At 42.5% G+C, this 22,630-nt stretch overlaps 1 protein-coding gene across 5 annotated transcripts in view; it reads right to left on the bottom strand.

Moving 5' to 3' along the window:
* The window catches only part of ERG (ETS transcription factor ERG), a 374,857-nt gene that overhangs the window by 14,990 nt on the left and 337,237 nt on the right, over nucleotides 1–22,630 (bottom strand). For 3 of the 5 annotated variants that reach the window (XM_077479896.1, XM_077479898.1, XM_077479895.1), the window contains 5 exons: nucleotides 22,091–22,242; nucleotides 13,329–13,532; nucleotides 10,492–10,572; nucleotides 8,579–8,650; nucleotides 5,091–5,153 (listed from right to left, as the gene is read on the bottom strand). In XM_077479896.1, the coding sequence (XP_077336022.1) occupies nucleotides 5,091–5,153; nucleotides 8,579–8,650; nucleotides 10,492–10,572; nucleotides 13,329–13,532; nucleotides 22,091–22,242 (572 nt within the window). The remainder of the gene's footprint in view (nucleotides 1–5,090; nucleotides 5,154–8,578; nucleotides 8,651–10,491; nucleotides 10,573–13,328; nucleotides 13,533–22,090; nucleotides 22,243–22,630) is intronic. The other 2 variants (XM_077479897.1, XM_077479899.1) reach the window with 2 other exon arrangements.

Raw genomic sequence — 22,630 nt, 5'->3', positions numbered from 1 at the left:
GTAGGACACTAGGCAGAAAAAAGACTTGGCTTTGTCTATGGGCAGTCCTAGGTGATATACACCCCCTCTCTGTTATAGGCCTTCAGTTTAGTAACAATCAGTGTCAGAAGCATCAAAACTCCTAAGAGGGGTGGGTGCTGTGTCTGTCAATGAACTCAGAGAAATGGAATTTACAGTAAGTCAAAAATCCAATTTTCTCTTTCGTTCATTGACAGACAGTGGTGATAGCAACCAAAAAAGCCACCTTCTGGGACAGAGCAAGCAGAAGAACCTCCCGAATATTTTCAAATGGAGGTTCCTGTAGAACCAAATGCACCAAGAGTAGATCCCACGGCAGTAGAAGCGACCGCACCGGTAGAGGCAGCTGTCATACCCCTTGATAAAGAGTACGCACCAAGGAGTGTGAGACCAGGGAACGCTGAAGAAAACCACCAAGGCCAACACATGGCCCTTGATGGTACTCAAGGCCAAGTTCTGTTTAGCCACCCTGTGAAAGAAGGTCGAAATCAGAGCAACCGAGAAAGAATGAGGGTAAATGGCAAGCACCTCACACCAGGCTATGTATGCTATCCATGTCCAGTGGTAAATATTCCCAGAGGAAGGCTTCTTAGCCTTCAGCAGCATTGTAACTTCAGCACCTGGCTCATAACAGCCAGGCCTTCAAAAACCAGCGACTGAAGCAGGATGGAAGTTTCGCCCTTGAGGCAGTCGCCAAGGGACATCAGCAACCAAGCGCACCAGGTCGGTGTACCAAGACCGACAAGACCATCCAAGCCCACTAGAATGACCAGAATCCCTTCAGCCTCGATCCTGCACAAAAGGTACTGCAGAATCTTGAGAGTAGGAGAGGTGTAGATCCAACTATACTGGCCCCCCAGGGTCACTAGAGCATCTGCAGTGTCCACCAGTGGAGTCTGTGACCTTGCCAGAAACCTCAGTACCGCTCCGTTAAGCCAGTACGCCAACAGGTCTACCTCGGGAGTGCCCCATCGGAGACATATCTGATGAAACTTGTCCTGGTAGGGACCACCTAATAGACCAACACTAGCTGACTGAGGAAACCGCCTGCCATTTTTCTTCTCCTAGAATGCATACGGCGGGGAGGGCCGGAACAAGGCGTTCTGCCCACAGGAGGATGCTGCCTACTGTCAGGGCTGCCAATACACTCTTCGTTCCACCCTGGTAGATGACGTAGACCACCGCCGTGGTATTGTCCGACTGGATCCGCACCAGGAGCCCCTGAAGTCGACCTCCATGATCCATACATAGTCTGACTGTTCCAAGTCCCAGGATATCGAACGGTAGTCCGGATTCCTCCAGTGTCCAACGACCCTGAGCAGAACCCAGTCCCAGGACACCTCCCCACCCCAACAGACTGGCATTGGTGGTGATCACTATCCAATACAAGGGAAGAAAGGATGTTCCCTGCCAAAATCCCGGAGAGCGAAGCCACCAGACCAGGGACCCCCCGGATTTCTGGCTCAGCCGAATCTGATAGCCCAGAGACATCGGGAACTTTATACCAGGATCCATCAGGATACATCAGGATACCATCAGGCCCAACACCCACATGCAGGACTGCAGGGAGGCAACCTGTGAGACAACAGTAGTTGAAATGCAGCATACAACTTCTGGAGTTTGTCCAGAAGAAGAAACACCCTGGCCAGTAATGAAACCAGAGTCAGGCCCAGATAATCCAATTTTCTGGAAGGAGCCAGAGCAGACTTCAGGTAGTATAGAAGCCAACTTAAAACTGAGGTCTGTATAGCGAGCTATGTTGCCCCCCTGGGTAGCCGAGGACTCTGCTCGCAGAGGATCGTCCAAGCAGCCCAGGACCACAATCTCCCGCTGACGTAACCACATCAGAACTGGGGCCAATACCTTTGTGAGTACACAAGGGTTGAGGCGAGAACAAAAGTCAAGCCCGAAAGTCCACATGATGAAGAGACGTCACCACTGTGCAAATGGACTCCATTCTGACCTTCTGTACCCACTGGAACCAGGACAAGCACACCCTGAAGCAACAGGGCTTGCACAGCCCCAAGGAGAACTGCCAATAGCCCAGTGACAGATGTCAATTGGAAGAAAAAAAACCTTTTCAGGGGTTCAAGGCCAGAACACTAGGAGATAGATGAGGGCGCACCTTCATGCTGAAGGGGCCTTGTCCGTGGGTCTAGAGAGACCCACTCTTGGTTTGCCAGACCAGGTCCATTGCGTGCCGAGAAGGACCGCATCTGCTATGAACCCCTTTTCCTCATTTCAGACTGTGGAAGACATTTACACTTCTCTCCTGTGAGACTCGGAACAATGTCATCCAGGATAGCCCCAAACAGACAATTGCCTTGAAATGGTATCCCAGTCAGAGCTTTTTTAGAAGCCCAGTCCGCAGACCACGCTTAAGCCCCAATACATGTCTAAACACCACTGCAGGAACAGAGAGCTTAGCAACCAAGGGAACTGCGTTCAAGAGTCATTGCATAAAATCTGCAGCCTGCAGACCAACTGGTCCGTCAACTCAGTGAAAGCAGAGGGAATCTGCTCCCCCTCCAGGTATGTCAGCCGGATCCTTAAAAGCCGGAGACTCCTTTACCAGAATCATGGTCGCCTTGCGCAACCTTAGAGACAGAGGGGCATCCACTAAGGCCTCTCACAGGGGAAATCCACTAATGGAGGGTCCACTTAAACAACCCCCCCAAAAGGGAGGTCGGCCTCAGAGCCCACACAGCGTCGTCCCTCTGGAAGAAGGCATCCGTCGTGGCCGTGCAGGCTAGCAGGCTGAAGCCTAGTAGGCCGCAAAATCCGTGGCCTAAATTTTCAGCCGCCCGCCGCGAGTGCACAGGTCCGCGGGTGGACTGGACCAGGCCATAGTCGAGGAAGGAGGGCGGATACCCGCAACAGAAAGCGGCGACCTCTTGTAAGCCGCAAAAAGTCGTGGCCTAAATTTTCGGACTCCCTCCGCGAGTGCTCGGTAAGCCGCAAAGCCGGGGCCTAAATTAGTGAAGGGCCGCCGCAGGGGGCACGGATCTGCGGACGCCTGGTCACCCACCCAACCATCCAGCAGGTGCCAAGATGATAAAGTGATAACCCTGGAGGAGGGGTGGACAGAGTGTTCAAAGCACCTGAGCCAGAGGCCTGGGCCTCACCCAGGGAAGGGGGGGTGTGGAGAACCCCAGAGGGACTGACCACTCCAGAGAGTACCCATACCCCACACCACTCCAGGGAAGGAGAGGAGGGAGCCCCTTACTTACCGCTCCAGCAAGTGCACAGGTAACGCTCCCAGACAGATGCTCCTCACCACCAAAGTGGGGGGCTTTCGGCTATGAGGAATGGTGCGACACAGTCTGAGACCCTGTTGTATGCAACTTTGCAAAATGTTTAACTCGCAGGGCCAGCCCCAGTCCAGTGGGGCTATGTTTGCGGCCGACCACACGCTCGCTGGCCAGATTGGGTAGACCACTGGATCTTAGTGTCCAGCCTGTCACCCAGTCTGGCAGAGATCCCAGCAGGGAACTAGGTCCTTACTCTGGACTAGACAGAAAAAACCGAAGGCCTCTAGCAGAGAAGGGGGGTGTATATCACCTAGGATTGGCCACAGGCAGCATTGCCAAGTCTTTTTTATGCCTAGTATCCTACTCCTGAAGGGGGCGATATAACCCTATGGTTCTGAATAATGGAGCGATGTGTCTGTCAATGAATGATAGAGAAATCCCTCTTAGACAGTTGTCACCAGAACAGGTGTCCCCATTGGAAGATTTGTTCACTATTCCTGTTCTGGCAATAACTCAAAATTTTAGATTGTCCATTGGAATTGGGTAATCCCCAATGCTTACCCTAATTTAAAAAAAGTTTTGGCTTTAGATACACTTTTCTGGCCCCATTAACATCTGAGCAATTTGTAGCTTGAACCTCAAAGCTCCAAACTCTCAACAAATAAAATCCATGTTTTTAAATGGTGGACATTCAATGTAGCTTGATTCCTGAGGCTCTAAAAGGCACATGAGCTATATTTGAAGTAGTATTGTAGACAATTTGCAATGAAAGGAATATGTGGGCTGCCATTGATGGCCAATATTGGAAAATGGTGGATGCTTGGCTGGTTCAGGATTTTATAGTCCTGATTCACCAACTTGAAATAAGCCTGCAGTATATTAACAAGGAAAATTTGGAGTTCCTCTTCTCTACAATTGCTCTTAGTCTAAGTCTATGACAAAAAGAGTATAATGTCCAGCGAGGTCCCATGTTTCTCTCATTACTGGCTTATCTAAAAGATCAGATCTGGGCAAATTGTAGCCCTAGGGCCACATCCGGACCTTGGCTGTACCTATTCAGGCCATGTCTCCACTGTCCACTGTCATATTCTCTGAGCCTATTAGCTTCCTCTCTGAGGAAGCAAACAGTCGCAGAGAGACAGATGTCTGTGTGGAAAGCGGCAAGACCTGGAAAGAGAGAGACTGAGGAGCTGTTCGGTACTGCAGGGAGACTCGGTTCTGGTGGGAGAATGTTGCCTATGAGATGTCCCAACTTTCTCCTGCCTCTCTGCTACCTGGGCAAGTTCTTTGTGTTTAGCTGTTTGCCTGGAGTTCGACTTTAAATCTTGATTGTCCTATACCTGCAGTTCTATATTTATATTTATGGTCAGTTTAGATGGGTGTTTGTAGATTTATTCTACCATTCATTTTGAGAAAGATTTTTGAAGGATCTGGAATGCAGCATTTGGATTGGAAGATGGAGCGTGGATCTGGTACTTATTGTTGATTCTGTCATGCAGGATAATGGAATTTGTACAGGCAGCCAGTCCATCCATATTAGGTGTATTTATTCCTCCAAATGGGCATTGGGAATACAAAGTGATCACATAGTAATTGCAATTGGGAATCAAGCTATTGCATTCTGCTTCAACATACTGTATTTCATGAGTCTGAAGTTTGCTGGATTATGGCGTTTAAACCATGTTTACAGAAGATAGAACTGAAACTATAAATGATGGTGTGATTTTCATAGTTAAAAGCTATAAATAAATATATATATATATATATATATATATATATATATATATATATATATATATACATACACTGTATGTCACCTACCTTTTGACTGCGGTGTGGGATGATTGGGCCATGCAGATCGTCTTGTCTGCTCATAAGTTAAATCTATAAAGAAAGAAATATGCGCTTAGTGTGTGTGTGAATTGAATTAAATAAAATTATTAATTGACAGCAGCACTCACAACATTGTACACAACAACATCCAAAAACATAATAAAAAACATGTTGCGCTGTCTAGTGAAAATCAATGAAAATAGAAAGCAAGAAATATAATGATAATATTTCATATACTGAATTATATACAGTATTTTTTGGACTATAAGCCGCACTTTTTTCCCCCAGAAATATGGGGGAAAATGTGCCTGCGTCTTATGGCGTGAATATACGATACGCACCGTCCCCCGCCGGTGCTGGCACCGCCCCCCGCCGCGATCCGAAAGGCCACGGCTTCGGCCTAGCTCCGGAGCGGTGGCCATCTTGGTGCACCCGTCGGTCGTTTACAATGTGATCACTCCGTCAAATGACTTGTAAACAAACCAGCGTCATGATGGCGCCGGTTCCTCTCTCCCCTCTGTGTACAGATCTGTACAGCAGTGGAGGGGAGAGATCGGATGGCAGCATCTGGGCTGCATCTGTAGTGCCCCCAGCGCTGCTCTGTGACAAGCCATCCCTCCATACCCTGCCAATACTTTGCAATACTCTGCCATACTCTGCCATACCCTGCCATACCCTTCCAATACTCTGCCAATATTCTGCCAAACCCTGCCATACCCTTCCAATACCCTGCAATACCCGGTAATACCCAGCCATACTCGGCGATACCCAGCCGTACCCAACCATCTAGTGCATAGTGGGCTGATGGAGGAGGGAGAAGTGCCAGCTGTCCCTCGGGGAGCCTGGCACCATAGAGGCAGAGAAACGCAGGGGCGTTGACTCTGACAGGAGTGGCCAGAGGAAGAGATGAAGGCAGGAGTCGGCTCTCAGGAACAATGGCCGGGGAGGAGGACGGACCGAGGACAGGAGGAATAGGCAGGCCGCTGGGATAACATCAGGTAAGGCAATGGTTACTTTGTATTTCTGTGGAAATGGTCACTCTGCATTTCATGGGTACTGGAAAATATTTTAGTACACCATTTGGTTCAGAATATTTTTTTTTCTTGCTTTCAACCTCTAAAACCTAGGTGCATATTTATGGTCAGGTGCGTCTTATGGAGCGAAAAATACGGTAAATTTATGAGACACCAAAGTCCATATAATAATAAAGTGCAAAATCCTTGAATTTAGTGCAACACCCAGTGTTTGGATAGATGAGGCAAAAATATCTTCTTTCCAGATCCAAAGAACTATTAAGGTCTATATTCACATCTGTGAGCATTATTACCCCTCACTTTAGGTGTGGATCATCTTCGCTTATCCAGCCTGATAAACCAGAGTGAACTTTTCATTGCAGACACTGTAAAGCAACAAATCTTGGGGATAGTAGGAGAGCTCATGGTGGTGTTTTCGGCTTTGTAGCAGGTTTCACAGAAGTTAGACGTTAATTGAAATATCCAGAGCTCAGGAGCTTTTAAAACAGGGCTGCTTTACTAGTGGCCAGCCAGATAGCAATGTTGCTTAAAAGAGTTCCAGCACATGTGTATGCAATAATGACTGACAGTTACTCTAATCTATTATCTTTGATGTCTCCTATATTTATACATAAGTTATATCTGCAGAAGGAATAATCGACTGTGATTTCTACCAAGCGAAGGACAGACAAAGACAAAGTGTCGTATCTACAGAGAAAACAGCTTAACCCCTTGCCACCGCCGCACCCGACCTCCTCCCCCCCTACCAAGAGGAGGAAGCAGGCATTCCAATTATATGACCACTGCAATTGGCTGTCACAGTGGTCACATGATTGTAAGTGCTCAATCATGAGCATGCAAAGAAAGTTGCCTGTGACATCTTATTTACTGTGCTGGGAGCTCACAGTGTGCATTACAATTATATGACCGCTGCAATTGGGTTATCACAGTGGTCACATGATTGGAAGCGCCCAATCACGAGCATGCATAGAGAGTTGCCTGTGACATCTTAGTTACTGTGCTGGGAGCACACAGTGTGTGCTCTCTCAGCACAGAATGAGTTCACTGGGGCCGTGCCAAAAACACGTGCAATGCACACGCGGTAGAGTGCCATTATAGGGTTACATCAGGTAGTGAGGGCTGTCAAATGCCCTCTGAAAAATTATCAGAATGCAAATTACTCTTTAAAAGGCAATGGACGCCACTGAAAATGTGAAAGAGCACTAACATAGAAAGTGCACTTATAATGGTCAGCTTTTATTCATATGCAAATTGTATAATGAAAAGCAACACTGAGTACCTGAAGACTTCTCTTGTGCATCTGATGTCAGTTCTCCTACATTATAGGCTTTACAGGGTATTAGGATTGTTGTCGATTGCAATCACTCCAACCCTAAGGTCTTTTTCACATGGATGCCTCCAATCCGTCTCAGCGGGGGATCACAGACAGATCCCCTGATGAGTCAGATCTGAATGGAAATGTATGCCACATATGTGACATCCATGTCCATTCTGATTCAATTCCATGCAATCCCTATGGGTGGCCAGATGTAAACTTATCTGTTTGTATCCATTTACATCCATTATTTTCTGTTTAGGTCAGCCAAATTAAATCTGGATACAAACTTGTTTGGTCCAATCAACTTTAACGGACCCAAAAAAATGATAACGAAAAGCCTGTGTGAAGGGGCCTTAAGGATATAGTACTGTACTATCTTCACATGCACACAGATGCTCTATATATAATTTGCCTCAACAGCCTTCCTAATGGGGAACCTTTCCACATCCAGGCTCAATAGCAGCTGAATGAACTTCTATGGCTATATATACACCGCTGCCCCTAAGCTAATCTTTAGGGACCATCACTTTTAGGAATGCATAGACATGGGAAGGCAGTTGTCCACTCTGGCCATTATTGGCAAAAATCGAATTATTATGGGTAAGTGATAACACAAACAGTTGACTGCTTTCAAGTGGTGTGATCATTGGACAGATTAGAAGTGAATCATTATTGATCTCAACTTAAAAGTGGGTGCTAGCAACAAACGACAACATGCTAACCACTTGCATCTCCTCTACCCATTTAAAGGTGTATGGAAAACTCTAGAATACTCTAATTTTGTCATCTTGCGGATGGTCAAATCACACCCACTTGAATGTCCACCTTCTTATGGGGAACGCTCAGGAACACCCATTTTGTAGGAAACCTGGATTCACTCAGGAAAACCCATTTTCTAGAGCGAGTCCCAGGTAGGTAGGAGCCAGAAACAATTACATGAAGGTTTTGCCTAAACAGCCATCCGGAGACTAAGACTAGACCAAGCCCACCAAACATCTACAAGTAAATTATCCTGTTTGTGTGGACCTACCCTTGAACTAAAATTGAAATCTGCATGCTAAAAAAGCATTATAACAATTGAGAAAACAAATTTAACACCAACAGTAAACAGGCATTACACTTACCTGGTCTGTTTGTGATTCTCTGAGGTGCTTCGGGATATCCTGATGTATTTGGGAAGATAAAGGTGGCGCCTCCTGCAAACAATTAGCATAACCAGAACAGGCCTTTACTTTTTATGAAACTTTGTAATACGCTTGTTACTTGTCATAATGTCACAAGCTCCTTATTACTATATGTTATAAAAACATAAACCACTAGTAGCTAAGTTGAGTAATTTTAGATGGACTCTGGGAGGAACAAAATCACTAATTATCATCCTTATATAAGCCTGAATTACAAGTCTATGAAATCTATGTGTTATATACAGCAGACCTTGCATCAAAAAAGTTATTTTAGTTTTGGATAGAGTGGAAAAGGTTATAGAGATTTCCCTGCTCCGGTGACAACAGTTTCACCTCTCAGAAAATTAGGGAAAGTCTCCAACAGCAACACAAACAGAAATAAAAATGCAAATAGGAGGTTATGAATAAACAGTGCAATATAGTTTTGAATTATTACTACAATAAATTAGTCTTTAGTGTTTTTACTTAAAGGTGGTGTTGGGAAGGAATAAGGGGAAGGGTTGGTCGGCAAGGGTGGGTTGAGCGTCGCGTGTAGATGGGATAAGGGTAGAGAACAATAGAGAGGTTGTCTAGATGAGATTTACCACATAGGAAGTAAAGGAAAAACTAAAAACAAGGTCAGAGTCCGAACAAACAACCAAATGTGGTTGTAGCCTCCCCTGCACACATTTATTTCTGTCTGGGTTGTTATTGGAGAGTTCCCTTCACTTCCTGTCTGGTAAAATGGTGTCAGCGAGACAGGAAGTAAAAGATACATTTTATGAAGCCCTAGGTAGCATTAAAAACTTTGACACTGGTTAAAACTCTTCCCAGTTCTATCCAAAATGAAAAGGTTCTGATTGCACATACACTTTATTAAAGTGGTAGTAATTTTCTGATTTGTAAATTATAAGCGTATAAGGCGGCATACCTGTAGGTACAATGAATATCTCCTAAATGTGCATTGTTTAGGAGATATTCACAATTTCAGCAGCCCATGTGCACTGTGCTATGTATTGAGGGCACATTGAGTGTGTCGTCAATTCAGAGCGTGGTACCGCGACTGTGACGTGATCGCGGCTCCTCCATTGAAACAGCCAAAGCACATGAACCCGGTGTTCTGTCAAAAGAACCAACTCGTCATTATCTCCAATTACGTCACTGCCGGTGCCTCTCCAGCAGCAGTAATTGCAGATTTTGACGACTTGGCTGTTTTCACAGAACACCGGCAGCGTACACACTACTGTACATGAAGAGTTGGCTGTTTTGACAGAACTAGTGGGCAGACTAACAATGTCCACTCATTATATTGTGTACCGTACTGTATACCATACTGTACACACTGCCAGTGTTCTGTGAAAACAGCCAAGTTTGTATTTACGGCTGCTGGAGAGTCACCGGAAGTGACGTAATTGGAGATTTTGATGACTTGGCTGTTTTGACAGAATACCGCAAAAAAGACTGTGTGAAGATGGAAGCACTGGCAGCAGTGACAGCGTGCTGCTGGAGGGCTTGATGGGTAAGTCTGCCATAATGTGCTAGTATGTGGTGCATACTAGCACATTATTCGGCATTAACCGGCAAGGGGACAGAATTTGTTCTTATAGACTTTACTACCGCTTTAATAGTGAAATAAAATAATATTGGAAACGTTAGCATAACTCATTCTGATAAAAATAATTATTAATTAAAAAAAAAAATAACACAATAATAATACATACATTATTTTCTTGAAGTTTGAGAAGTATGCATGCAGTATGATTAAAACTATAAATTTTTCTAAGCTAAGATTCACTCTAAATTTGTAATATAGCAAATCAATTTTTTTGTTAAATCCAAAAGATTGTCAGAACCATCAGCGATGGGTGCATTACCTGTGTTTCTAGCATGCATTAATCGTGGTGAGTTTTGTAAGGCTTTATCAACATCATCTGAAGTCAAATGAGGAAGAGGAGCTACAAAACAAAACAAAGCAACACCAAATTGAGAAAAGGGGCAATTGAGAGGCTATAAAGTTTAATGGGTGTTTTGAATAAGCATTTTCTCCTTTCCTTTTAATTAGCTTTCTTTTAGAGATACTTATTTAAATTTAGTCTTAAATGTGTGTCTTTTAAATAGAAATTCTAATTGCATTTAATTTCTATTTTATGCTATTTTTATTTTTTTATTTGCAATGTTGAATTCAGAATAATTTACATTCAATCTAAGTGGTGCTATGATTTAAAAAAAATGGACAGAATAAAACAAAATGATAAAATAAAAAAACTGTCCTTTAGTATCTATTATTAAAGCATACCTTGCATGAAAATATAGGGCCCTCTTAATATCTAGCACCCACCCTCAATTGCAAATGGAAAACATTTTGAAAATGAAACGTTAGGAAACGGAAAGAAAAAAAAAAAAACCCAGGAAAGCTCACTTATGCCGCATACACATGATCGGAATTCCGGTCAGAAAAAGACCGATGAGAGCTTTTCATCGGAAAATGTGACTGTGTGTATGCTTCATCTGAATTTAGCTGTCCGAATTTCCACCAGCCAAAAATTGATAGCATGTTCTCAATTTTCCCGACGGAAATTCCGATCGTGTGTATGCAATTCCGACACGCCAAAAATCACGCATGCTCAGATTCAACAACGAGACAAAAGCTATTGGCTACTGGCTATTGAACTTCTTTTTTCTAGTCCCGTCGTACGTCACCGCGTTATAAACTATCGGAATTTGATGTCACCGTGTGTAGGCAAGACAGCTTGAGCTGAATTCCGTCGGGAAAACCATCAGAGCTTTTTCTGACGAGAATTCTGATCGTCTGTACGCGGCATTAGACACTTGTCTTCCCAAATTTCTCGCGAATGTACTCCTGCACAGTGCTGAAGCACCTTTATGCATAGCCCCTATGAGTGCACCGGAAGGTTCTATTTTTTTTTTTTTTCTTAAGTTTAAATTCTTATGCTTTTCATTTTTTTTTGGGATGAGGGGGGTCCTTGCATTTACATTAAATTCAATACAAATAAGCCTATTCTATTTGAATGGCTATAAACAGATCTTTATTAATTTACTGTAAAAGATTACATGGTTCATGCAAGGTCCACTTTAATATTTTTCTATAAACATTAGTAGTATTATCATTTTTATTTTATCATATAATTTAAATTGGTTTAGTGATAATAAATACACTTTTTTAATGTACAACTATCATGACCAGTACAATAGAAATGTTATAAATAAAAAAATAATATTTAAAGCCGGGCCCTAGACAAAACTTTTTTTCTACAATGAATAAAAGCATTGTCATGCTCTTATCATTGTCTGCTGATTTTTTCTTACTTCCTGTTTGATCAACGTGATAGGAAGTAATGAGAATATCTCTAATATAGATACAGGAAGCAATTACAAAAGCAGTTTTTTTTTTCTTTTTTAATCTGAAGATGAATAGAAGCTTATGTTATTTTCTTTTATTTTGCTGCCTAGGCCCTGCATTGGTGACTGTGCTTCATTTTTCTTACTAGGATAAGAAGTAGGGAAAATCTAGAAAACAGAGGAACTAACCCTTCTGTACTTCATCTAAAAGTTAAAAAAAATATGGCAGTTAGACTTTAAATACAAATCTATTAGTGATATATATATCATTAAAATCTATTAGTAAAACCTTTTATTACTCCCTAGATGTTTTTTTTTTTAAGAACCCATTTACATTATTGCAGTTGGTCTAAAGCAGTGGTCTCCAAAATGTGGCCTGGGGGCCAGATGTGGCCCTTTGCTTGCCTTTATCCGACCCTTGGAGTACTATTCCTCCTACTGACACCCGCAATGAGGTACTATACGTCCCACTGATACCAGTGACAAGCACCCTTAAACCCACAGCGAACAATGATGGGGCACTAAACCTCCCACTGACACCAATGATGGGGCACTAAACCTCCCACTGACACCAATGATGGTGCACTATTCCTCCCACTGACACCAATGATGAGGCACTATTCCTCCCACTGACACCAACGATGAGGCACTATTCCTCCCACTTACACCAATGATGGGGCACTATTCCTCCCACTAAAACATTTGCATTGTTTACTCCCACTGTCTCTATGACATTTTATACTTCCACTGGCCAGTCTGCCCCCCCCCCCCCCCCATGTGTCACTGTAAGTCACCATGCCATGTGTCACTTTAAGTCAGCTATTTCATTTGTTTTTAATGCTTATATATATATATATATATATATATATATATATATATATATATATATATATATATTTAAACTAAAAATGATACAGAGCTGGAATCTCTACCACAAAAATAGTATAAATAGAAATATGATAAAAAAAATTAATTATATTAAATTTAGTACAAATAAACCCATTTCATTTAATAGGCTATAATTTGATTATGTTTACTGTAAAAGATTACCTGGTTAATCAGTCTTTGGTATATGCATTGATTTTTGTATGCAGATCCTCGACCATTTAAAAGTAAAAAAGAAATGAAAGATGGTAGCAAATAGTGTGGTAGATACAAATCTAAAATTTGCATGTCTTAGAAAATAAAAATTAGAGAAATTGGAAATAATTAATTTGCATGAAATCAGCATGCACAAATACAAACGTAATGCTCAGGATTTACAAAGAAAATATATATAAAATTATAATGATCATAAGTACAAATATTAATTTATTATTGGAAAATAAAAATTGAAAACGGATTGACATACTTTCTCTGAGGTAGTGGAGATGTGAGAGCAAGATCTCTGCGTTGTAGCTGGCCGTTAGTCTGTGGAAATCATCTTTGGTCATTTTGCATAGTTCTTTCCCATCAATATTTTGGAAAAGCATGACATCAACATCTGGTAGTCCATATTCTTTAATTGCCCACTCCAACCACTGTCGCACATGGTCCGTGCTCCATAATGTTGGATCTAAAATACAGTAAGAAGCCAAATATTATTGCACCAACATTATTTAAAAGCCTTTGAACTTTTAAACATCATGGTAGAATTGTAAAAATGTTGGGAGTTAAAAATAAATAAATAAGAAGAACCTGTTGATTTGCCAATAATGCACTCGGCTCTTAAGCCTTGTTGTGGACTGACAACACACAGGACTTTTGTGGACTAAGTGTTGTCAGCCCAGCTATTGTCCTTTGCCACTTACTGCTCTGTCTCCGATGTCTACAACAGAGCTAATTATTCTGTGGTCCAAGATAAGAACTAGGAGTGCTCCTTGAGATAACACAGGAAGCATGCAGAAGACACAGGAAGGCTTTGGATTTCTGAAAAGGTTAACGTTTTTTTTCGTACTCAAACAGATGTAACAAATGTTTACAATTAAATATTTTGAAAAGCACTCCAGGAAATGTAAAAATCATCCCTTGCTGCACCCACACTGCAAGGGTTAACTGCTCATTTATGTCTAGGTGAAGGACTTACTTACTTGATCCTCTGCTCCTGCTGGCTCCTTTGTTCTGCTACATTGATCCCTGCCCCTGTGCTCTGGAGTTCTAAGGTCCCCCAACATCAAGAAAGATGCAGGGGTGTGAGGATACTGGGGAACAGTCCACCAGTGGAGTATGGGGAAGCGCGCCTGTCGAGGGACTGGAGGATCGGATAAGTAAAACTGCATTTCTCATCATCTAGACATAAGGTGTCTTGCATTTTGGATGCAGAGCAGTGGCGACCGCTCCATACAGGGCGCAGAGGCGCCGCCCCCCCTAATCAATGCACTCAGCGCCTAATCTGCATTTGTGTGACAATAGTGAATATTCACTATTGCCTTCCTGCTTCTCCTCCCAGCCAATCAGGAAGCAGGAGGAGTGCGATTGGCCAAGAGGAGAAGCGAACACATTGGCCGGTACCTGGGGAGAAGGCCGGGGAGGATGTACGGGGAGATACGGAAGGGAAGATCATCATTAGGGCATCAGAGCAATCTCCCTTCTCCGCATCGCCGCCCCCAACTGCGTGAGTACCACCGGGGGGTCAGGTGGTCTGATTTCTGCCGCCACCATCGCCGAGGGGGGAGGTTTGGTTTGTTTCCACCCCCTCCCCCAGCACCAGCTGCCACCAGACTTATTGCAAAAGGGGTTTTTAGGTCTCCTGGAGTTGAGCTTGGACATACCAAAGGGAGCAAAGTACCAGCCTGTATACTTTCTTTTATTAATAGGCCATTTTTCGGGTTTCTGTCCCTTGATACTTTGACATTTACTCAGTTATTCAACACTGTACCCAAATTAATTTTATTAAAAAAATGAGACAGATGGAGCCTTCTTTTGGTGGTATTTAATAGGTAAAAAAATACCAAAGACTTTGAAAAAAAACTTTGCTTACTTCCCGTTAAAACAAAAATGTTTGGACAGTAAAAAAAAAAAAAAATGACCCCTTTTTTGATAGTAAATACCCCAAGGTGATATCATTTCTTGTCACTATTTTTTGCAAATTAAAAATCATGCTGGTATTGAGGGGTTAAAAGGGGGAGCTTGGAAATGGTGGCTACTAGATACAGTGAATACAGGTCATATACAGAGGAAGTAGGAGGTAAAAGAATTAATCTACTGGTGACATACAATAGGAGAACGGAGATGAAGATGTTAATGTACAGAAGCACACATACAGAGACAGTGTGGACAACAGATATGTAGGAGAGGAAGGGGTGAAAGGGTTAAACTTTGCTTGAGTACGTTACTGTTGTGATCACTACAGCGCTCAGGATGTGCAATTCATCCATTAGTTCCTGTATCCTTCACTTCCTCTGTTCTTCTTATGTAAACACCTATTTACATCATGGTCTCCCTATGGGCAATGACAGCAATCTGAAGGCACAGAGCCACTCCGATCATTTCTGTGCACAATGCCTGTGAATGGAGCCATCCAAGGACAGCTTGGTTTACAGGCGGAACTGCCAGCCGACAGTGCTTTATACACTTGTGTTTTTGAATTACACTGGGTTATTAACTGTCCACCAGTTTGCTGTTTTTAAACGGAGCCTGGAATGAATAAACTCCCACGCGCACGAGTTTTGTCATCACAGCCAATCATGATGGCCATAGATTCAGAACTCCGAAAAAGACTGTAAGGTAAAACCAGTGCAGACCAATGCTTGTTCTCATGTGCGTGTGCATTGCGCGCATGCTCGTACTTCTAAGGGGCAATGTTACCGTTCTGTGTTCCTGCCCACAGCAATGAGTGCCACTTCGTGCCTTCACACTCTCTGTGTCCACTTTCAGCAGTGTTGGGCAGGATGTGCAAGAGAGGCCCCCACAAAAATCTAGTCTTCGCCAGGTACATGATAAAGAGGGGGCAAAGAGGCCAGCTAGGGAGGGAGTGGAGGCGAGTATACACTCACCGGCCACTTTATTATTAGGTACACCTTTTCAATTGCTTGGTAACACAAATTGCTAATCAGCAAATCACATGGCAGCAACTCAGTGCATTTAGGCATCTAGATGTGGCGAAGATGAATTGCTGAAGTTCAAACTGAGCAGAATGGGGAAGAAAGGGCATTTAAGTGGCTTTAAACATGGCATGGGTGTTGGTGCCAGACAGACTGGTCTGAGTATTTCAAAAACTGTTGATATACTGGGATTTTCACGCACAACCATCTCTCGGGTTTACAGAGAATGCTCCGAAAAAGATCCAGTGAGCAGCAGTTGTGTGGAAGAAAATGCCTTGTTGATGTCAGAGGAGAATGATAGAAAGGCAACCACAATTCTCCAATGGCCTCCACAGTCACCAGATCTCAATCCAATCGAGCACCTTCAGGTTGTGGTGAGATGAACGGGAGAGTCACATCATGGATGCGCATGATGCTACCATGTCAATATGGACCAAAATCTCTGAGGAATGTTTCCAGCACCTTGTTGAATCTATGCCACGAAGAATTAGGGCAGTTCTGAAGGCAAAAGGGAGTCCAACCTGGTACTAGCAAAGTGTACCTAATAATGTGAGTGTAATTCTGTTTTTAGCATTAAATAGCAGCTTTACCAGTAAAGACGACAGTAAATACTTACCTCTTCTGATGTCTACCTCCACTGAACACTGCTTCAGTAAAGTAAAATTGGAGCCAGAAGTCTCGGCTGAAACACACCCCCCAAAGTGTGGATCTGCTGTGTTCTCCACAGCACTCTGTAGTTCTTACTTCCAAATCCTACAGCACTTCAGGCCACAGTACTGAAGCAATGAACAGTGGTGGAAACCACTCAGTGCAGTAGGGGAAACACAAGATCTACACTTCCAGAACTGTTGGTTTTCAAACAAACATCAGGCTAATTGTCGCCTCATTTTTTTACTGGGCCATTTTTAGATGTTTTCTCTTCAGAAGGATGTCGCCCATCTTTGTTCAAGCACCTACTTCCTATACTGATTGTCTTAGAAATGGCAAACGTGTCATTTAAATTCTTCAGGCTCTCATTTTGTGACTTGCTACAAAGTTACAGTGCTGCAGTTTGATCACTGGGGAAGAGGAGGCTGAGGAAATGCTTTCTTCAGCCTGCAGAAGACTAAGAAAATCATCTCAGCCTAGGCAAAGACACTCACTTGAAACCCCACTATTTTATGAGAAAAGGCAGAGCTAGTTCGTAAAATTGTACAATTACTATAGCATATTGGTATTCTATAATATATAAGGAATTTATTCACCCACTGAAAAGTTTACTTAAAAGGCGATATCTAGAGATGTGTAAGTCGAATAGTAGGCTTCTGAAAAGGTGAATTAGTTTGGAGTATCAAGGTGGGCATCCTGTGTAGAGGTCACAAAGGCAGGCTTATGAAATTATTGTGAAAATTGGAATCCTGTATGGGGGAAGCAAAGATGGGACCATTGGTTGGAGGGGCTGGATAGTCTTCTGGAAAGGTGAGTTATGAAAGGTGAATATACAGGTAACCCCCTGTATAGCGGTCATGAGGGTAGGCTTGTGGAAGTATGGTGAGAACTGGGGAAACCAAATATGGGACTACTGGTTGGTGTGGCTGGATAGGCCCCTGGTTGGGGAGATGGCAGAATGGGGGTAAGATGGTAGGGAGGCCATGACGAGCCTTGTGATGAGAGGCTATCTAATAGGAGATCTTAGTATGAGGCATGGACCTCAAAAGAGCCCAAGGGGAGTGTTTCCTCCCATTAAACTGCGTCTACTGTAAATCACAGTATTTTGCTAAAACTCCTACTAGAAAAAGCTACTGCAACTATGTGTACTTGGTACTGCTCAAACTTAATTCTCCTTCTGCCAGAGTCCGTGATATTTTTTCTGCTGCCTTGAAATGATTAACGCAACATATTTACACAGCCCTAAAACTTTAAAGACAGTCTGGACAATTAGCTTTTCAGGAAAGTATGCGCTTGGCTTTGTAGGTTATTTCTTACTATGCTGACCAAGCAAATCGACTCCGTCAAGTACTGGAAGTTAAAAACACCTGGATGTCAGACCACTAAGCACATAGAAACATTCAGAATATTTATAACAAAATGTCCAGTTTTCAGTAATAGAATAACAAATACTGCTAATGGGCCGCTGAAAAACATTTCACACTTGTGTGTCATAACACTGGAATCTTCATAAGTTTACTTTATTCCCTTTGTGGTGCTGCAGTACAATTAACTTTTGATAGACTTAATTTATTGGGCTGCTCATTGGCCTTGATTTATTGTACTAACTCTGAAGCCAATAGGATGTGCCATGAGCAGCTTTCAGTTATATGTATCCAGTTGGACAAAAGGTGATATAAATTAAAGAGGAACATCCTGCACAGCGAGGGACAGCAAATAATAATTGAATTAACAGATTTTTTATTTATTTATTCTAAAGCAGTCTTTCTGAACATTTTTATCCCAGAGGAACCCTTAAAATAATTTTTAGGTCCTGAGGAACCCCTGCTAAAACAAATTCATTGTAGGTCAGTGAGAAAATGCGCCATACACTGGTGGTCAATAGGACAAATGTCCCCTTACAGTGGTGGTCAATATGCTACTCTTACAGACAGCTAGAAACATTATTGGTGGTTTGCAGCTGGCTCTTCCAAGTGGTTCTCACCCTGGAACCATGCAGGCATGATTAAAGTGGATGTAAACCCACTCTCATCCTTTCTAAACGACTGCAATATTGGTTATCTAGAAGGATATACATGCCTCCTGCATGTATACTTATCTTTTAAATTTCTCCCCTCTGTCTGCTATGAGACTCAAAAAACTATAGATTTTGTGGGTGGGTCTGTTTCCCAGGGCTCAGTGGGTGGAGTCGTGATGTCAGTAGATTCCCCGCCCACCTCTATAGTCCCCTTATCAACATGCATTTTCTCCTGTGTATTTCTTACACTGAAAATCTGCTATGATCACTAACATCCAGTCAAAACCCAGAAAAGTCCCCACATGACCTCAGCATGCCAAATTATGCTGAACAGCCAATCCCTGCAGAGCAGCAGAAGAAAGGAGTGGGAGGGAATTAAAAAAGAATGCATGTTTCTTAGGCTAGTGCACAAGATATGTAAATCACCCTTCACTCACAGCAAGGGGGAGGATTTGACAAAGTTTTTCTCTGTTTGTCAAGATTTATCTCACTGAACAATAAAAGAGGATTGCTCATAGCTGGATTAACTCTTTGTGGCAAGACTGGGCTCAAATGATAGGACATCTTATACTCTACATTATGACATAAACAAAAATGGGAACCAATGGGAACCACACCTCAAGGAACCCTTTGCAACCTTTGAAGGAACTCCATAGTTCCAAAGAACCCTGGTTGGGAACAGCTGTTCTAAGGAGTATATAAAGTCAACTCTTTTTTATGTTTTGGATTGTGAAGGGAATGGTTAAAACCTCTCTCAACTTATTTTGTTTTGCTGCCGCCAATATTTCCCTTTTACTTTCTTACCTGAGGTCATAACCAGAAATATGAGGAAATGTCACCAAAATGAAATTCCTAAAGAGTTGTCACTGCAACAAGTGATCCCATTGGAAGATTTTCCCTCACCTCTTGTTCTGGTGACAAGTCTAAATTTTTGGATTTTCATTTTCTGTCTTGTGACAATCATCGCCAGAAGGAAGAGAAGCTTGAATCTCCCCAGTGGTGATACAGACAGTAACATAAACCTAAACTGCCCCCAGTCAATCCAAAATTTAAAAAAAATGCCTTTACATATAGTGTAAATATCAAGATTTTTAAGAAGAGGTTGGATAACTTTATAGGTAAATAATGTAATTTTATGTTTCAGGCTTCGGGATTGACCACAAGTAGATAGACTTGTAGACTCAGTTTTTGCTAAGCCGGACATATCCAAAGATTGGCTTCACATTTAATGAAAATGAAAATGATGGGTTGCAACTGGATATTAAATTGTTTGAAAATAAGTTCTCCTTTTGTTTTGCATATCATCATGAATGTGGGCCTTAAATTACTATTCAATATCATCACATAATATCCTCTGTAAAAATCACCTAGTAGTACCAAATGTACCCGTAAAAAAAGTTCTATTTTCACCTTATCTCTAGTTTCTGCATCGCTGGTTATGATGCCACCAACCTTCTGGAAAGATTCTGTAAGGAATGCTGAGCAGGAGAACCATCGAGAGAAAACACTCAATCCATTGCAGTGCCTTCTTGCAAGATTTGGGCTATTTTGCATTCCCCAGGATCTAGCCAGAAGGAATGTGGTGTCATCCTCCCCGCATGGGGAAGATGGGGGTAAACAAGAGAGAAAAACTTTTCTCTTTATGCCGCGTACACACGATCAAATTTTCCGGCAGACTTAGTCCGGCACACAATCCGCCGGACTTTCTAACGAACGGACTTGGCCACACACGGACACTCCGAAAGTCAGGCGATTTTTAACACGATGACGTACAGCACGTACGACAGGACTAGAAAAAGGTCAATAGCCAGTAGCCAATAGCTTCCTTCTCGTACTTGCTTCAGAACATGCGTCATTCTTAGTCCGCCGGACTAGCACACTGACGAAAGGATTGTCCGCTGAAAGCCAAGTCCGGCGGACAAATTTTGAGTCAAAACTACTTTCTAAGTCCGCCTGACTTTACGATGAAAAAGTCCGCTGGAGCCCACACACGATCGAATTGTCTGGCGTAATGCGGTCCGGCGGACTAAGTCCACCAGACAATTCGATCGTGTGTATGCGTCATTTAAGGTACATTTTGGAAGTACTAACATTAGGTGATTTTTAAAGAGTGAGGGGGTTCGGACAGTATAAGCAGACCTTTGCATTTTCCTGCAATGTCTGCTTTAAGGAACTCTTCCAGCTAACAACTGAATCCCAAATTTGACAGATTTCTAAGTTGGTCTATGTTTATAGAGTCTCCAAGGCCAATCTGCATTGTGTTGAAAGACTGTTAAAAACAAAACACATTCATATTCTTTGTTTCTGATTAGGAAGAATCTCTTTGAACTCAGAGGGGGATTTTTGCTCTTTCTGCAATGTTTGCTATTAATAAAACAACTTTTGTGATTCATTATCATAGCAAATACTCAGTCTAACCAAGTTGGGCTGCCACCCTAAAGGCCCCTGTATGCTTGTAAGATCTTTCCTTTTTTTTCTGTGCAGCCAGGCCTTGTCTGTCCCATATTCCTGATGTAATATGGTGGGTTCATCATGAGGAATGTGGGAATTGCTTTCTGAGCTTACAATTCCCCCTCTATAATGTCTCAGCTCCAGTTCCCAACACATTCAGCCATACTTAGCAAGAGTCTTAACACTTGGTGATATGCTGATTTAGTCAAAGCTATCCATTCCAGCTATGTGAGTTACCACTCAAGTCCCTAGGCCCTTTGGTGCTTGTTGTGCAGCCCTCATACCTCAGCAGGAGTGAATGGGAAAGTGATCTCCAGAAATAACAGTGGTCTCTGAATGTATCCTGCAGTACGTCTACTATGTGTCTAATTACTCCGGTAGCATCTCCAAAGTCTCTGGCCATCTACTGACTACTACCTATTAACTTGCTAGCTTGCTACTCTTGCTAACTCTACTGGGTCTATAGCCATTGGGGCAGTTCTCATTTTGAAATCAAAGATACTTCTCTTTCCTCTTTATTGCACCAATGGAAATACTTTCAACATTACACATTGGTTGCATTGAGTGAGGAATCTGCATGAATTGCAAGCCTGATAAAGTTTTTTTTCGAAAATGGTTTACCATCAGCATAACCACAAACTGTAACCCTGACTCTCAAACAAACCTACGGTAAAATTTATTGCAGTAGGTGGCTGGAGATTTTCCCTCACATTCTGTTCAGTTGAAAGTTGTCTCCAGGACTGGAAATTAAGAAAAATCTTTCAAAGAAGTCCACAGGCAGCAATATTTTCCCATTCTAGACTACATAATAAACATATTGACTCTGGTTCTTCTTTCATTACCTCAGCATGCCATATTAGCCACCATAATTCTAAAGGCAATTTTACTTTTATGTTGGCAATTTCAAAAGCCTATGGTGACAAAACGACATTTTTCAAAAAATCTGCACCAACACCCACACTGAAGTGTTCTCACCTGCAGGGACAATGACTCTCCTTTCGTTGGTTGTCATATTGGGAGGTGGAATGTGTTTTTCCTCAATGTAGCTGCCATAATTCATTCCAATATTTTCCGATCCACTGCTCATTTTGCCACCTTTGGAAAGGCTGCAGTCATCTGGGGAATTCCTAGAAAATACATATTTTTTAAAGAAGCAATATATACATATACATATATTTAAGAATGGGTTTTCCATACAAGTGGAAGAAAGGACAAGTAGTAGAAGTTTATAGATTCTAGACAGATAGCTTTATTACAAATTTCCAAATGGAAATAATCCAGAAACATACTGGTTGGTAAAGCCTAACTTCCCCCAAAAATAACAGTCAGCCTCATTCTCTCCAAAAACATACACAATCCTGTGCAGTACGAGACGGGCTGTGAATAACAGCTAGCACCTGAATGCAAGATGGCGGCATGGATAATCAGAAGCCCTATGAATAATCAGGTGCATTGAAGATAGTGCTGGACTTCATGGTCTGATAAGTATGTGTTTCTTAAGAGTCAGCAGCTACA

This window comes from Lithobates pipiens, unplaced genomic scaffold (genome assembly GCF_037356315.1).
Source record: "Lithobates pipiens isolate NorthernLeopardFrog02 unplaced genomic scaffold, aLitPip1_a1.2 Scaffold_16, whole genome shotgun sequence".
NCBI classification, from domain to species: Eukaryota; Metazoa; Chordata; class Amphibia; order Anura; family Ranidae; genus Lithobates; species Lithobates pipiens.
The sequence above is the reverse complement of the archived record's forward strand: the minus strand, read 5'-3'. Positions and strand labels throughout refer to the sequence as shown.